The sequence below is a fragment of the Artibeus jamaicensis genome, unplaced genomic scaffold (genome assembly GCF_021234435.1).
Source record: "Artibeus jamaicensis isolate MK-2021 breed Jamaican fruit bat unplaced genomic scaffold, CSHL_Jam_final contig_559, whole genome shotgun sequence".
Lineage (NCBI taxonomy): Eukaryota > Metazoa > Chordata > Mammalia > Chiroptera > Phyllostomidae > Artibeus > Artibeus jamaicensis.
Window position 1 is genome coordinate 9,374,483 of NW_026521887.1, and position 18,492 is coordinate 9,392,974.

General features: G+C 37.7%; 1 protein-coding gene across 2 annotated transcripts in view; it reads left to right on the forward strand.

The window, feature by feature from the left end:
• The window catches only part of NALCN (sodium leak channel, non-selective), a 416,515-nt gene extending 398,747 nt beyond the window's left edge, over nucleotides 1-17,768 (forward strand). For both annotated transcript variants that reach the window (XM_037142536.2, XM_053670341.1), the window contains 4 exons: nucleotides 8,474-8,624; nucleotides 10,022-10,171; nucleotides 12,691-12,808; nucleotides 15,685-17,768. In XM_037142536.2, coding sequence (XP_036998431.2) covers nucleotides 8,474-8,624; nucleotides 10,022-10,171; nucleotides 12,691-12,808; nucleotides 15,685-15,878 — 613 coding nt within the window. In that variant the 3' untranslated portion in view covers nucleotides 15,879-17,768. The remainder of the gene's footprint in view (nucleotides 1-8,473; nucleotides 8,625-10,021; nucleotides 10,172-12,690; nucleotides 12,809-15,684) is intronic.
• Nucleotides 17,769-18,492: the final 724 nt, after the last annotated feature.

Here is an 18,492-nt window from a genome sequence, read left to right on the forward strand (position 1 = left end):
TGACCCCGCCAAAGAGAGGCATCTCCCACCTGGACCCTGTGCCCAGGACCCTGCAGGGCTGACTGGCTCTCAAAGAGGAATTGGAGATGCCCCCAGAAGAGAGCTGCAGGGCTCAGGGAGTCAGTAATCCCCAGAAATACTTAACTCAATGGGTCACTGAACTACCCTGAAGGGACTCTGAGAGTTCCTAGCATCTAGGGCAGCAAAGAGCAAGAAGGTGGTGTGCCCTTAACTGGTGCACATCACGGACAGTGCAACTAGTAGACTGAAGGCGTAGGCTGGTCACAGAAGGGCACTGGAGACCCAGCAGCATACTGAAGAACTGGGCTGGAGGCTTAGCAACTGTGAAGAGTGCAACTCAGGAAGGGAGAAAAGTGAAACCAATCCCTCCTGAGCCTGCTGCAGCCAGGAAGACCAGAAGAACTGGCTTGGCCACTTTAAAGCAGGAGAAGGCTCCTTTTTTTTAAATTTTTTTAAATTCTGTCTTCCTTTTTTCCTTCTTTATTTTTTTATTTTTTCTTTCTTTCTTCCCTTCTTTCTTCCTTCCTTTTTTTTAAATTCCCACAGGTTAGACAATAAAACCTGGAACCATAAAAAGACCAAAGTTAGATCAAAAGAGGGGTCATCCTAACAACTGAGACAGTGAGACAAATTTCACTTGGCTACTCCAGAACTTGCAAATTACTGTATATTTTTTATTATTATTATTTTTTACTGTTCTTACATCTTATATTTTATTAGCATTTTTATATTTCTCTTCTTTCTGTTTAGTCTTCTTCACTTGGTTTGTTAAATGGCATTGTTTGACTAGTTTCCTTTGTTCTCTCGTTCATAGTGTATTTTTAATTTTCCATCTTTCATTTCACTTGTGTTCCAATAGCACACTACTCTAGGTCCTATACTTCATATTCTTGTTATTTGATCACATAGATTCTGTCATATGCTTGTTGCTCCATTACAATGTAAATAATTGCTGCTCCATATAATTGTAAATACCATACAGCACCCCTTGCATATCTCAGCTCACTTCACTGTTTCCTGAACTTTATTACTGTGGTGGTTAACTATATTCTTTCACACACTACATCTATTTTCTGTCCTTTACTCTCACTTTACTTCATAATCTGCCCTCCCACAAGCTCACTGCTTTCTAGATCCCACTAACAATACTTTCCCACCCCTAACAAGAGTCTTATCTTTTTCCACCCTTTCTAAAAAGTGGCTAGTTGGGTGAAATATCATGGTTACCACTATGCATATCCAAAGGATCTTCTGTCTCTTCTCTGCATGTTGGTACTTTAAATACCATAGAATACACTGCTGCTGTCTAAAACCATTTTGCCTTCCTCCTCCAATTGATCACAAATAAATAGTAGGTGGGAGCTGTGAACACCAACCTACCTGCTGGAAGAAAAAACCCACCAACAAAAAAACCACCAACAGAAACAATGCAAGAAAGTGAAGGAGGGAGTGGAAGCCTCAGTAACATCCACTCATGACTGATCTGGAAATACAACTAAATGGTGGAGAAATTACCCAGAACAAACAACTGAATAGGAATAAGGGAAAAGCCTCAAAACCTCATACACACAGAAGAATCAGCTTCAGCACAACCTGTCTATACCTGCACAACAGAATAGAAAATGAGGTGGATGGAGTGACCTTCAGTTAACCAGCAGGAGGGAAGGACACAACAACAATCAAAACCCAAAGACATACAGAGAGCCAACATACGCCACACCCCCAGGAGATCAAGCAGACTGCACCACTGAATATCATAGGTCATAAGTTCGCAGAACTTCACACCAGAAACCAAGGGAGTCAGAACAGATCAATTGAAGAAGCAGAGGCTAACAAGAAGAGTCTCACAAACAATGGGAAGACAAAGAAACAACCCAAAAATGAAAGGAAAGGAGGAAGTCTCACAAAGAATGCTAAATGAGATAAAATCAAGTCAATTATCACATACAGATTTCAAAGCAGTGGTTATTAGGAAGCTCAATGAGCTCACAAAGAATTACCAGAAACTACAGGGAAACTACAGTGAACTCACTGTAAAATATGCTAATGTGAAAAAGGAAATATAAACTATCGAAAAAGGCCAAGAGGAAATTAAGAACACAATTTCTGAACTGAAGAACACAGTAGAAGGAACCGAAGGCAGGCTACATGAAGCAAAGGACTGGATCAGCAAGTTGGAGAACAGGATAGAAAAAAACACCCAGAATAAGTGAGACAAGAAAAAAAATGCTCGGAAAGAATAAAGAGGAATTAAGGAAAATGTAGGACAATATGAAACGTAGTAATATTTATATAATACAGATACCAGAGGAGAAGAAGAGTGCCAGAGATAGAAAACCTGTTTGAAAAAGTAATGATGGAAAACTTCCCTAATTTGATAAGAGAAAAATTCACACAAATCCAGGAAACACAGAGAGTCCCAATCAAGATGCCCAACTTGAGACACATCATAATTACCCCTGACTGGTGTAGCTCAGTGGATTGAGCACGGGCCTGCGAAACAAAGGATAATGGTTCAATTCCCAGTCAGGGCACATGCCTGGGTTGCAGGCCAGTTCCCAGTGGGGGACGCAGGAGAGGCAACCATACATTGATATTTTTCTCCCTCTCTCCTTCCCTCCCCCTCTAAAGATAAATAAATAAAATCTTTTAAAAAAGATACATCATAATTAAAATGGCAAAATTCCAAGATGAAAAGACAATCTTAAAGGCAGCAAGGGAAAAATAGGAAGTAACATACAAGGGAGCCCCCATAAAACTAGAAGCTAATTTCTCAATGAAAATGCTCCAAGCCAAAAGGAAATGGTAAGAAATATTCCATGTAATGAAAACCAGAGGCCTGCAACCAAGACTACTTTATCCACTAAGGCTTTCAATTAAAATAGAAGGCCAAAAAAGGAGCTTCCCAAACAAAGAAGGCTAAAATAATACACCTCCACCAAACCAGTATTGCAAGATATGCCAAAGGGACTGCTTTAAGAACAGGAAGAAAAACAATGAGAAAGAGAAGAACACAGGTATGCAAAATGGCAGTGACTAAGTACCTATTAATAATAACTTTAAACATAAATGGGAAAAGGCCCCAATTAAGAGATATAGAATAGCTTAATGGATAAGAAACCATGACCCACACATATGCTGCCTACAAGAAAGCCACCTCAGGAAAAAAGATCTATACAGATTGAAAGTGAAGGGCTGGAAACAATCATTCCAAGCAAAAGGACAGGAAAAAAGAACCAGGGTAGCAAAATTCACATCAGACAAAATAGAGTTCAAAATAAGAGCCATAAAAAGAGACCCAGAAGGTCACTTCATAATATGCAGGGAAAGAAGACATAAATATTGTAAATATATATGTGCCCAACATAGGAGCACCCAAATACGTAAAGAAAACCCTAGGGGACTTTAAGAAAAATATTGACAGCAACCAATTATAGTTGGGGATTTCAACACTCCACTGAAAAAAAAGGACAGATCTTCCAAACAAAATATCAAGAAAGATATTGTGTCATTGAACAATGCCCTAGATGAAATGGACTTAATTGATATATATAGAGCCCTTCATCCCAAAAAAGCTAAATACATATTGTTTTCAAATGCACATGGAATATTTTCTTTTTTTTTCCTTTTTTTATCATTTTTTATTTAGTTATTTTTCAAGTACAGTTTTTTTTGTCTATTTCTCCCATCCCAGCACCCCCTGCCCCGTCTCCCCACCTCCCTCCCATTCCCCCCCCCCCCCAGTCCTCATCCCTGTGTCTTTCATACTTGTTCCTCAAAATCCCTCCCCATTTTTCCCCTTAAATTCCCGTCCCTCTCCCCTCTGGTCGCTGCCCACTTGGAACATTTTCAAAGATAGACCACATGATAGGACACAAAATAAGCCTCAACAAATTCAAGAAAATTGAAAATCATATCAAGCATTTTCTCTGACCACAAGGGACTGAAACTAGAAACCAACCTCAAGGAAAAAACCCAAAATACTCAAACTCATGGAGATTGAATAGCATGCAATTAAACAATGAATGAATCAAGAGTGAAATTAAGGAATCAAAGTAAGGAATCAAAAAGTTTCTGGAAACAAACAAACAAAAAAATGAACTTACAACAATCCAAAACTTATGGGACACAGCAAAGCCAGTCCTGACAGGAAAGTTCATAGCACTACAGGCCTACTGAAAAAAGATAAAAACATTTCAAATAAACAACCTAACCCTACACCTACAAGAACTCGAGGAAAAACAACAAAGACCACAAAGCAAGTAGAAGAGAGGAAATAACCAAGATCAGAGCAGAATTAAATGACATAGAGACTAAAAGCACAATTCTAAGGATCAATGAATTCAGGAGTTGGTTCTTTGTGAAAAGATAAATAAAATCCACAAGCCATTAGGCAGGCTCATTGTGAAAGAAAAAAAAAAGAGAGAGAGAGGACCCAAAATAAACACAATCAGAAATGAAAGAGGAGAGATTACAACTGATACCACAGAAATACAAAGGATTGTAAGAAATTACTATGAAGAACTGTATGCCAAGAAATATGAAAACCTGGGTAAAGTGGACAAATTTCTAGAAAAATATAATCTTTCAATCTGAATGAAGAAGTCCTGAATGTACTGATAACAGCTGATGAAATCAAAGCACTAATCAATAAACTGCCAACACACAAAAACCTTGGACTGGAGGGTTTCACAGGGGAATTATATAAAGCATTTAAGGAGTAGTTAACCCCCCTCCTTCACAAATAATTCAAAAAAATTCAAGAAGATAGAAGACTCCCAAACTTTTTTTATGAAGCCTGCATCATCCTAATACTGAAACCAGATAAAGATACAACAAAGAAGGAAAACTTCAGGCCAATATTGCTGATAAACATAGATGCTAAAATCCTGAACAAAATATTCACAAACTGCATCCAGCAATACATTAAAAAGATCATACATTCTGACTAAGTGGGATTTATCCCAGGGATGCAAGGATGGTACAATATTCACAAATCAATAAAGGTAATACATCACATAAACAAAAGCAAAGACAAAAATCACATGATCATATCAATAGATGAGGGAAAAGCATTTGATAAGGTACAGTACTGATTTATGATAAGAACACTTAGCAAAGTGGGAATAGAGGGGGCATTCATCAACATAATAAAGGCCATGTGTGAGAGACTTAAGGCCAACATCATACTCAATTGGCAAAAACTTACAGCTTTCCCACTAAGATAAAAAACAAGACAAGGATGCCTGCTTTCACCACTCCTATTCAACATAGTATTGGAAGTCCTAGCCACAGCAATCAGACAAGAAAAAGAAATACAAGGCATCTACATTATAAAGGAGAATGCAAAATTATTGTTGTTTGCAGATGACATAATAGTGTATATAAAAATTCCCATAGACTCCACCAAATAACTACTCCACCTAATTAGTGAATTTGGCAAAACAGAGAGATACAAAGTCAATATTCAGAAATCAAAGTCATTTTTGTACACCAACAATGAAATATTAGAAACAGAAATCAGGAAAAAAAACATTTAATGCAGCAACAAGAAAAATAAACTACCTAGAAATAAACTTAACCAAGGAGGTAAAAGACGTATACTCAGGAAACAATACAACACTGAAGAAAGAAATCAAGGAAGACACCAACAAATGAAAGCATATACCATGTTCATGGATTAGAAGCATTAGTATCATCAAAATGTCCATACTACCTGATGCAATTTATAAATTCAATGCAATCCCTATTAAAGTACTAATGACATATTTCACAGATATACAACAAACACTTCAAAAATTTGTATGGAACCATAAATGACCCTGAATACCTGAAGCAATTTTTAGAAAGAAGAACAGAGTAGGAGGAATCACAATACCTGAGAACCAAACTATATTAAAAGGCCACTGTAATCAAAACAGCCTGCTACTGGCATAAAAACAGGCACATAGGCCAATGGAACAGAACAGAGAGCCCAGAAATAAACCCAAGTCTCTATGGGCAATTAATACTCAACAAAGGGAGCAATAACATAAAATGGAGAAAAGATAGCCTCTTGAATAAAAGGTGTTGGGAGAGCTGGACAGCTACATGCAAAAAAATGAAACTTGAGCACCAACTTACACCATACACAAAAATAAATTCAATGTGGATAAAAGACTTAAATATAAGTTGTAACACCATAAAAGTCTTGGAGGAAAACATCAGCAGGAAAATCTCAGACATTCCATACAGCAATATTTTCACTGACATGTCCCCTAAAGCAAGGGACACAAAGGAAATAATATAAAAAAATGGGACTGCATCAAATTAAAAGCTTCTGCATGGCTTAAAAAAAAACAGCGCTAAAATGAAAAGAGAACCAACTACATGGGAAAACATATTTGACAATGATACCTTGGACAAGGGTTTGATCTCAAAAACAAAGAACTCACTGGTCTCCACTCCAGGAAAATAAAAAAACACAATTAAAAATGGGCAAAGGACCTGAACACACACTTCTCCAAGGAGGACATACAGAGGATCCAGAGACACATGAAAAGATGCTCAGCATCACCAGCCATTAGATGCAAATTAAAACCACAATGATATACCACTTCACACTGGTCTGAATGGCGATCATAAATAAAAAAACAAGTGGTGGAGAGGATATGGAGAAAAGAGAACATTAGTGCACTGTTGCTGGGAATGCAGACTGGTGCAGCCACTTCAGATAACAGTATGGAATTTCCTCAGAAAACTAAAAATGGAACTGCCTTTTGACCCAGCAATTCCAGTGCTGAGATTATATCCTAAGAGCCCTGAAACACCAATCCAAAAGCACCTTGCACCCCAATGTTCATAGCATCACAATTTGTAATAGCCAAGTGTTGGAAGCAACCTAGGGGCCCATCAGGAAATGAATGGATCAAAAAAATATGGTACATTTACACAATGTGATTCTATGCAGCAATGAGAAAGAAGGAGTTCCTACCCTTTGCAACAGCATGGATAGAACTGGAAAGCATTATGCTAAGTGAAATAAGCCAGGCAGTGTGGGACAAATACCATATGATCTCACATTTAACTGGAACATAATCAACAAAAGAGAAAAGCAAACAAAATATACCCAGAGACATTGAAGTTGAGAACAATCTAACAATAGCCAGAGGGGAGCAGGAAGGGTACAATGGGGGAAGTGTTTTCAGGAATTACTATAAAGGACACATGGACAAAACAAGGTGGAGGATGGAAGCAAGGGATGGAGGTGCGTTTGGCTGGCATAGTGGGTGGGGGGGAGTGGTGAGGGGGAAATGAAGACAACTGTAATTGAACAATAATAATATAATTTTTAAAAATAAGCTAATATCACTTAGTCTTTTCTTCTAGTGACAAATATTTTTAGGCTGAAAATTAGGCATATAGCATACCACTGTCATTAATAATTATTATTCAGCCTCTTTGGAACTCAGTATACATCTGATAAAATAAGCCAGTCAAAGTCAATGGTGGCATCATTTGCCCCTTCCTATCCCCCTGGTCCAGTGTATAATGAAAACAGTTCAGCAATAATAAGGTTTTTAATGAGGCAGGGAAGAAAGAGGAAATGACCTTTTTTCTTCCATGATAAAAAAAAAAACTTTAGCATAAAGAGGCCATTGTACCAGTGCTGGAAGGGGAGGGGCCTCTCAAGTGCCTCCACGCTGTCACTGGGGCTAAGAGCTAGAACTAAGGTCCCACCCTGTCCAGACAAAGGTGGAGCAATAACTGGGATCCTGCATCTGTATCAGGGAGCACCAAGCTGCCAGAGGGGGCTGCATATTCCTTTGGTTATGGATTCTTCAGCCTAAACTCATGAGTTGCCTTATTTCCCAGGAGCCCCCATAAAACATATTAGCTATGTTGGTTTCATTTACCACTGTCTAGGCCTACTGTGCCAAGGGCTGAATGGGAGTGAATGTTTCATCCTGGCTTTGCATCCATCAGTATTAATGAGGAATATTCAAGGGGACAGATGAGATAAATTGAGAGGGAAATGGGTAGAGGCAGATGCATGACCAATAGCCAAGCATATTAACCATCACCAGTTGGAGCTCCATGAGAAGAAAGTACAGAGAGAGCAGTTTTCCTTCTACAGGAAAAGTTTCAGAGTCTTAATCAGCTGATTGTCAGGGCATAGCCTAAATCTTTTGATTTACAGACACTCTTATAGCCTTTACTTTTATAAGCACCCCATAAATATCAATATGCTTAATCATCTAATAAAGTAGGTACTATGACTGTCCCATTTTACAGATGAAAGAAGAGAGACAGTGAGGTGACATAACTACCCCAAGCTATCTAGTTTGTCAAGGTGGCATCAGAATACTACTTTGGTTGTATTGAATTATGTTATCTCTGGATTTTGAGATTTCTAAGAGTCTAAATCCCAGGTAAATCAGAACAGCAATGGTTGTTGCATTTCCCCCACCAGCATGCTCTCCTACCGGTCAGTTGACATCCGAAAGAGTTTGCAGTTGGAGGAGCTGCTTGCCAGGGAGCAGCTGGAGTACACCATTGAGGAGGAAGTGGCCAAGCAGACAATCCGAATGTGGTTGAAAAAGTGCTTAAAGCGCATCAGAGCCGTGAGTGGACCAGAAGCATCTGGGATTTTACTTTCTTTTTCAAGGGCTTCATGCACAAAGAGATTAGATCCTACTGTGATTAGTCTTATATCTCTTCTTCTTTCCTTAAACTTCTTTCTTCTTTCCTTAAACTTTCCTATGTCAACTTCATCCACTTATGATGGTCAGATGATGAGTCAGACCTTAACTCTACTCCAAATTTAGCTGTACCCTCTTCAGCAAAATCCATAAATTTACATAAATCACATTTTTATAATACAATGTGAATTTTTAAGAAGCAGTTTATTGAAAGGAAAATATTTATGCTGTGAATTTATTAAACTCAGCTGTTTAAACTGCCAGAAATCTCTACATATTGACTGGCAATTGAATTTACAAAACTACCTTTAAATTGTTGCTAAAGTTCCAGTTTATTGTTGATAATTTTGTGTGGTCTTTACTTAAAGACCACCTTTTGTGAGAGTTAAACAATCTGTTTTCTATTTCCTGAACTATAAGCTTATAAGATTCTCCAAATCATAAATCAATGAACTGTGTATTCAAACACAATTTACTGTATTTGTATATGCTGTTTACAGTAGGCATTTCTATTGGGTAATTAATTTTATGAATGCTTTTGATTTATGCTTTACACATGGGTAAAAAAATCAGGTTAATCACTAAACATTTATACATAACAGACTTTTAAAATCCTGTTTCTCAGAATACCAACTGCAGAAACATATCTTTCTATCAGACAAGAAAAGGGCCCTAGAGAAACAAAACACCACAATCCCCTATAGCCAGGCAGCTGTCACAACTGTCACAGCTAGTCCACCAAAGCTCTGCTAGTTCCAGGGATAGAATCTGCCTTCCAGAGGCCCTAAGGGAACTCAGAGAGTGCTGGTCTACCACTAGACTGCCATGGCCCCAGTATGTGCCAAGACAGATTGGCCTGCTGAACTGGCCTGTTCCAGTCGAGAACCAAGATAAGAATGAGAGTTTCACTTATCCACCCAAGGCTCTCTGCCCCTTACAACTTAGAAGAAAGGCGTGATCCACACTGGCTTGATGAGCACAGAATAAGAAGGAGGGAAAAACAGACTGCCAACAACATTAGTCATTTAAAAATTCTATTTTAAATAAAATACAAGCTACTATCCATGAACATTATCCCAATTGTTATGCATATGAAAATGGAAGGAGTAAGCAATTTCTAAATTTCCAAGCCTTTCTTTATAGCAGTGTGATAGTTATCAGGGAAATTAGTTAAAGGTCCTTAATTTGAAAGTTCCTAAGAGGTCACCAAGCCTACAGGGTCTTTGGAGAAGAGAGAAGAAAATATGACTTGACTGGTAGGGGCAGGGGGATTTTGGCCTGATTTTTTTATTCCTGAAAGAACAATTATATTTCTGCAGAAACAGCAGCAGTCATGCAGCATCATTCACAGCCTGAGAGAGAGCCAACAACAGGAGCTGAGCCGGTTTCTGAATCCCCCCAGTATTGAGACCACCCAGCCCAGTGAAGAAATGAACGCCAACAGTCAGGATAATAATACGCAACCTGAGGTATGGGTATGAGATGTCCTTCATTCAAGGATATTCCACACATTTTTTTAAAAGTAGGATAAATTGGTGTTGTTCACATAGCCATTTCAAACAAGGTAACAAAATATCTAATAAGAAGTTTACACATTAAAAACAATTAGAACATAATGATCCAGATTGTATATGTATCTTTTCTGTCCCTGAGTTATTTCAAAAGATTTTGATTTGTATGGCTATTCAAATTATATTAATGTCTTGGATTTAATAATTCTATTGATTTTTGTCTAAACAGTTAACATCACCATTGTAAGGACTTAATTTGAGTGGCTATATTATATGATTTAGGAGACATGGTTTGCCTCAAACTCTACCCTAAATGTTTTCTCTTACCAAGTCATAGACACTTTCAATAAAATCAGTGAAAATGTTTGAAATTGGCCTTCAACCTCCTTAAATAGACACACTGAGGATTTGTTCTTCCTCAGTTGAGCATGAGAAGAGCATGTGGAATTTGGGGATGATTAACTTGAGGATTTTCTGTTTAGTAGGGCGCAGCATATTTTTATTTCTAAATTCAATCTACATGTCCATAAAAAAACCACAGAGAGTCACCCATGTCCTGGAGAGCCTTGTGGTATGAGAAGCAGCTGGCAGTATATCCTGCGCTTTGTGAGGATGCATTTATGGATTGTGTGGCGATGAGCCCCCTGGCAGGATTAGGTTTCCTATTGTGTAGTGACACAGTCAGGGGCCAGCAATAAATAGTGAAGCCTCAGGCTTCATGGCCCAATGGAATGCTCCAAGGAACCCTTTTTATAGCCTAGATTTGAGCGGATTTCATGTTGTTGGCTCCCCAGCCTGGAGGAATCATCTGTCACTGATTACAGGGACTCGTTCAGGAGACAGTCAACAAAGAGGGACTGGGAGGTTTCTAAAATGGCCTGCCACCTATGTGCCCTGAGGATGGCTGTCAGTGCCTCAATGTGTGGGGCTGAGATAAGATCAGATAGTCAGATTGGGCTAATGAACCAGGGAAAGTGATGATTGCAGAGTTCTCTAGTTCTAGGTTAAAAAAAATATCCAAAACACCAAGAGGGAATATTGAAGCAGTGTGAAAACCAATATGCTGATAAGGAAGGATGAAGTGACGATAAACCAGAGAGTGAGGAAAGTGTGTGGAGAGTCTCAGCATTTTCCTTTGACTTTACTTTTAATTGGTATAAGTTTCAGTCTCCTCCAGGGCCCATCACAGCTCAGTCTGCAGAGACATTTCTTCCTGAAGGTCCAGGCATTGACCTTCCAGGTTGGCAAGAGTGTGCTTTCCCCAAACCAGTCAGTCCCTGCTGCCCCACTTTCCTTCCTGAATGCCACCATCCTTGGTCTAGGTTAATGGCTATCATTTGTGAAAGGAATGTGGCTGTGAGACACCCTTCTTAGAAGGGTGTCAAAGAAATGACACCACCTGGAGAGTCACACCTCCTTTCTTTACCATGTGCAGTGGTGACTCTCATTTTCCATGACTCCTTTTTATCCATTTTCACTTTTCCTTTCCCCATTGTTGACATGATGTATCCATATTTTCCCACTTGTTTCCTGTCATGTTTCTTTATTCTTTTCAATTACAGTTTACATTCAATATTATTCTGTATTAGTTCCAGGTGTACAGCATAGTGGTTAGACAGTCATGTACTTTGCAGAGTTGTTCCCCAATATTTCAAGTACCCACCTGGCACCATGCACAGTTAGTTCAATATTACTAACTATATTTCCTATACTGCCCTTTACATCCCAGTGACTATTTTATAACCACCAATTTGTACTTCTTAATCTCTTTACCTTTTTCACCCATTCCCTCAAGCTCCCTTCTGACATCAGTCTGTTCTCTGTATCTACGAATCTGTTTTTGTTTTGCATGTTTGTTTATTTTGTTCTTTCAGTACCACACACAAGTAACATTATATCATATTTGTCTCTGTCTGACTTAGTTCATATAGCATAATATCCTTTGCTCCATTCATGCTTTTGCAAAAGATAAGATTTCATTCATTTTTGTGGCCAAGTAGAATTTTGTTGTGTAAATGTGACACAACTCTTTTTACCCATTTGTCTATTGACAAGCATGTTTTCTTCCTTTCTTAAAATAAAACAAGGGTTCAGGCCAGTGCAGAAAGAAGCAGGAGAGCACAGTGTTAAGAAAATAAGCAAACATCTAGAACAGGAACAGAACCACAGAAATAGAGATCACATAGAGGGATAGCAACAGGGGAGTGGAAGGAGGAGAGGGGGGAAAGGTATAGAAAATAAGTAGCATAAATGATAGGTAGAAAACAGATGGGGGGGCAGGAATAGTATGGGAAATATAAAAGCTAAAGAATTGATGACACATGGACATGAAATAAAGGGGGGGAATGTGTGTGGGAGAGGGTGGGCAAGGTGGAGGGGAATAAAGGGGGGAAATGGGACAACTGTAATAGCATAATCAATAAAATATATTTTAGAAAAAAAGAAAGAAAATAACTGCCTTTTTCTTCCCCATGCAGACAAGCAGCCAGCAGCAGCTTCTGAGCCCCACTCTGTCAGACAGAGGAGGGAGTCGGCAAGACGCAGCAGATGCTGGGAAACCCCAAAGGAAGTTTGGGCAATGGCGTCTGCCCTCTGGTATGTACATCACTCCCTTTCCCCATTGACTGAGGCATTTTAAAGGTATTGACAGTATGTGAGTTTGGGATCTTGGGTTTCAAAATACAGGTGTGGATCTACAGTTATTTATAGACATAAAAATATATCTCCTTATCAAAAATATTTTCATCAAAATAACTTCTCTCAATAGAACTATATTGGCTCTCATTTTTAGTTACCATGGTTAGAAGGCAGTGCTTAACAAAGAGATATATCATAGCCAAGATCTAAAAGGAAAATATTTCCAAGGGCTTCCTGTGTGCATTCAAGGTATTTGCAAACTGGAAAAATTTATTTAATCTAAGAAGTGTGCAGATATGATCATTCAGAAAATGCCACAGCTCTCAAAGAAGGAATAAAACTTAAATGCTATGATATGATATATGATACATTAGTGCTATGTTACTTTACGGTATACCAGTCAGTATTATAAGTGCATTGAGTGTGTTCCTCAGTTAATCTTCACAATTATATTCTTTTCCACATTCAGTAAGAGAATCCTTTTTCTAAGGGAACATGGGGCTTTGGAAAGCCAGGACAATCCCACTAAGGGCACTCAGGAGTAGAGGGGGAACAATGATCTGCACAGCCCATTACCCTTCATGCTTGGTTTTCTCTGTGAATATCTGAGTCCACAATAAAATAGGGGCTTCCTAATGCTCTTCGATTGCTCCACTTCTTCAGCTTAATCCAAATGAGAAGGTGGATGATACTGCAAATTCTTCTGTTCCACAAAGCAGAAAACAGTATCTTAGATTTTGAGGGTAAAAGCTGTTTGGTGGACCTTAAAGGAAAATATCTTATTTCATATCCAAGAGTTTATTATTTAGGGATCAGAGAAACCTAGCTTTCACCTGGTAAAGCAAAGCTGGAGTGATGGGAAACGAAATTGAGTACCTGGTGGGGCCATGGTATGAAAGGCTATAAATTACAGGCTGAGTGCTTTCAGCTTCATCTTATAGGCTCTTAGGAATCAGTAAAAGTTTCTGAGCAAGACATGGTATTTGGAATTCGTGCTTTAGGAAGAATGACTTGGCAACAGAATAGAGAGTGAATTTTCTACTGCTGAGCATGGAAACAAGATTAGGAGCCAAAGGATGTTATAATAGTCTGGGCATGAGGCAATGACATGGCCAAAACTGGTGACAGTAATCCAGATACTGGACAAGTAGGAAAGATGACCCAGGGAAAATGCACAGTCCTTGGTCTTCATATAAATGGATAACAAAAAGTATGGTGTCAAAGTATATGCAATGACCCACCCCTCAGTGGCCCCAATGTCAGAAATGGTGATAACTAAAGAAACATGCTATTGGGGACATGCTTAGTTTGTAGAGGCAAAAAGGCAAGAAAAATAGCATTTTAAAAGACCATCAACAATGCACTAAGGTGCTATGTACTACAGTGCTATGCTATGTGTTTTCTTCTTTTTTATCCTTTTTTCTCTTTCCCTTTTTATTTTACTTTTTATTTAAAAGGTATATATTTAAAGTATACAATGTGATGGTTTGATTATCATGCATTATGAAAAGATTACTGTATTAATATATAAGCATCAGCTCACATAGTTACCATTTTTTTCTGGGTGGCGAGAACACTTAAGATCTACTCTACCAGTAAATTTCAAGTTTATAGTACGGCAGTATTAACTATGCTGAACTTAATTCATTTTACATAACTGAAACTTTGTACACTTTGACCATCTTCTCATTTTCCATATTTCCCAACCCTGGTAACCATTATTCCACTCTCTGCTTCTGTGAATTTTGATATTTTTTATATTCTATAAATAAGTGAGATCATATAGTATTTTTTTCTGTATCTGGCTTATTTTACTTAGCATAATGTCCTTCATATTTATATATGTTTTGTGAATTACAGGACTCCTTTCTTAAACTAGAATATTTTGTTATATATATACATACCACAATTTCTTTAACCATTTGTCCTTTGAAGGGCATTTAGGTTGTTTCCATATCTTGACTATTGTAACACCACAATAAACATGGGGGTACAGATATCTCTTCAAGATACTTTATTTCCTTCAAATGTATATACACAAAAGCAGGAATCTTGGATTATACGGATTCTGCTATGCATTTTCCTTAGGACATCTCATTTAATCTACTTTAATTCTCACAATTGTCCAATGAGGAAATTTGCATTCTCTTCATTTTACAATTGAGGACATGAATTTTGAGACATAAACTTGCCATAGACTGTATCAACAGGTCACAGAAAGGGGATCCAAAACCATGATGCTATCATCACACAAAAACTCATCCCAAAGCTGAGTCTTCATACACACTTCTTTAGTGGGATTCATGGATTGGAAAGGCATATTCCCTGAGCAAATTCTAAATATGTCCCAAAATCATTCCTTCTTCACTGATGGTATACTTCAGTTCATTTTTACAAAAAAAAAATATTTACCCACATAATTATTTCCCTACTTTCTGCATTCCTTCTTCTCCCCTCACTGTCAATTATACTGTCCTTTCCTTTTTTTTCTTTATATATGTAATACTAATGAGCACTGACTCTCGCATATTTCTGTGACACTTATATTTGCCCAAATTGGAGCTTCCATTGATTACTTTTTTAGTTTTTGTAGTTATCTCAAAGTGCAAGGAGGCAAGCTGCATCTTTTTTCAAATAGTATTACTAGTTGTCCATGAACATAATTTTAAAGTCTATTGTGAATATAAAGAATCGAATGCTGAAAGGGTTTCATATTCAACATCTGGGGTAGAACTTGTTCACCAAAAGCATTATATGAGAATGTCATGGTTTTTCAGGAATGACTTGCTCGAGAGTAATATAATATGTTGATAAGACTTTTGTTATTTCCTCAGCACCAAAACCAATAAGCCACTCAGTGTCTTCAGTCAACTTACGATTTGGAGGGCGGACAACAATGAAATCTGTAGTGTGCAAAATGAACCCCATGACTGATGCAGCTTCCTGTGGTTCTGAAGTTAAGAAGTGGTGGACCCGGCAGTTGACTGTGGAGAGTGATGAAAGTGGAGATGACCTTCTGGATATTTAGGTGGAAACCAATGCAGATTTCAGTCTAATGGTGAAAACTATTTTTAAATATTTTCTTCTATTGTCCAGTCAGCAATCCATAATTAATACATAGCTGAATTCCAATTTGTCCTCCATATAAAGGCATAAAAACTGGTTATTACCACATGTTCAAGAAAATGTGCATAATGGCAATATTAGTAATATTAGAAACTATACTAATATCAGATGTAGATTGTTCAGAAATTTCATGTATTCTATCTATGTAAACTAAAGCATATATTCAATATGCTCTTATATATTATTACCACCCCTGAGAGAGTGCTAAGCCCAAAGTGGCTAATATTTATGGTACGGGAGCTACAGATTTAGTTTACATTTTTCCCAATTCTACTAGAAAATTTATCTTGGAAGAATATGTTATTTACAATTGATCTGAAAAGGTCAGCACTGAGCTCATGCTAAAATGATAGTAGTTTTACAAACTACAGATTCTGAATTTTAAAAAGTATATCCTTTTTCTCATGTAATTTTTTAATATATATAAGATATTTAGAGATTAGAAGTCAATTTCTGTCTTCAGTCACTCTAATGAAATTGATGCTTGCTTCCAAGAGAATTGTATGCAGGTACTAGGGAAAGAAATTGACCCAAGGAACTAACTGATTTGAATCCAAATCTTATGGAAATAGATATGTAAAGTTGTTGAAATTTCTTTTTTTTTAAGATTTTATTTATTTACTTCTAAAGAGAATGGAAGGGAGGGAGAAAGGAAGGGTAGAAACATCAATGTGTGAGAAATACATAAATCAGTTGCCTGTAGCATGGCCCCCAATTGGGGACCTGGCCTGCAACCTGGGCATGTGCCCTGACCTGGAATTGAACTGATGACCTTTCAGTTTGCAGGTCGATGCTCAATACACTGAGCCATACCAGCCAGGGCAAGGTGTTGAAGTTTTTAAAAAGTATTTTAATAATTGAATCTAGAAAAAAAGAATAAAACAATTCAGTTTATTTTTAAAAATTGGCATGCGTGATGCTATCATTTGCTTTACTTTTTACCTAAGGATGTCTATTTTGCCATAAATTAACAAATATATTATGAGTTGATCCCAACACATCATCATTGTCTTTAATTCCAAATGACTCCCCTGCTACCTGAATGTGCTATGGAAATAATGCTATTCTACAAAATCTTCCTCTGAACTCAAGAGTTTAAGTATCCCAAAACCCAAATGCATTTGTGTTCTATGGGAAGATTAAAATGCAAAGTGATTAAAAGCACTGTTGGTCCACTAATGCTGAGTCAATCTAATAGAAGTGTGTTTGGGCCTTTACCTATATTATTCTTGATTGAAGATTTGTGTTTAGATTATTTCTTTTAATGGAGTGATTATCTCAGTATCCTATAGGAGTTCACCCAACCCCAGTTGCTTTATTTTTCTCTGTATAACATTCTTAAAATAGTCAAATGTCACATTCTTTCTGTATAACAATTGTAACATTGTGGTGATAGTCTATTGTTTATATGATTGTGCTGATAAGATAATGGGCAATTAAAGTCAGTGCAACTGAAAGGAAAATATTTGTTTTTATGTTCATTCAGAGTTTACTTTTTATACATAATAAAATGTAGTAAGTTCTGACTTTGTAAAGTAATTTACTCTGAGTTGATCATTGCTAACCCCTTTTCTTGTGCATGAGGGGAGAGAACTTGTGTAGGGCCACTAGATTGCTGGCACATTGCGAACTCTGTATTTGGATATTCTGCCTATAATTAGTTGGCAAAAGCTCTATCCCTGGTATTTGCTTCAACTCAGCACCTAACCCAGAATGTTCCTTTCACGTTTGTGCCCATAAGACTGAATACCCTGTACCTTCCAAACCGGTAATAAAGCAGAAAAGGATCTTATATGACCAGGGCATGGGTCTTTACTGTGCATGAAAACCATATTTTTTTCTTTTTTGGCTCATTACACTTGAATAACATGATTTCATTCTCACAAAACTGCTGAGCTCTTCCTGAAATGTTTGTAATTGATATTCAGCAGAACATTGCTGTTGTTCATTCTGCAGTGAAATGAGGGGCATAATGACAATGCATTTAAAAACATATCACCTTATGTTTTCAGTTAACTGAAACAGCCAGACAAGTCCTGTGGAACTAATTTCTGCTATTTTCTTGAAGCCAGTAGAGCAGAGAGCAAGCCAAGAAAAAACTGTTATACTCTTTTTAATTTTTTATAAACATATAAACAGTCCATTTATGCAGATGGGAAAACTCTGGCCACAATGTTCCCTGGTCCTTACGGAGGCCAGACACTAATAGTAATCCTGTCACCATGCTACACACTGCCTTTAATTAAAGGACACTTTTGTTTCCAAGGGCACCAGAAAGCATAAAAGATGGAATACTTGACACAGAACTTTCAAGGGGAACAGACCACACATGAATTGCACATATGGCAACTCAAGGAGACTCAAAGGGAACAAGAATAGAGAAAATGGCCAGATCGATGCTATTCACACTATTCTCAGTGGTGGTTCAAGAGCAACACTCATTGGCAGTGACTGGTCATTTATGCCCTACCCAAGATGAATAAGACAGGCATGTAGAAGAAAAACCAGAGTCTTAA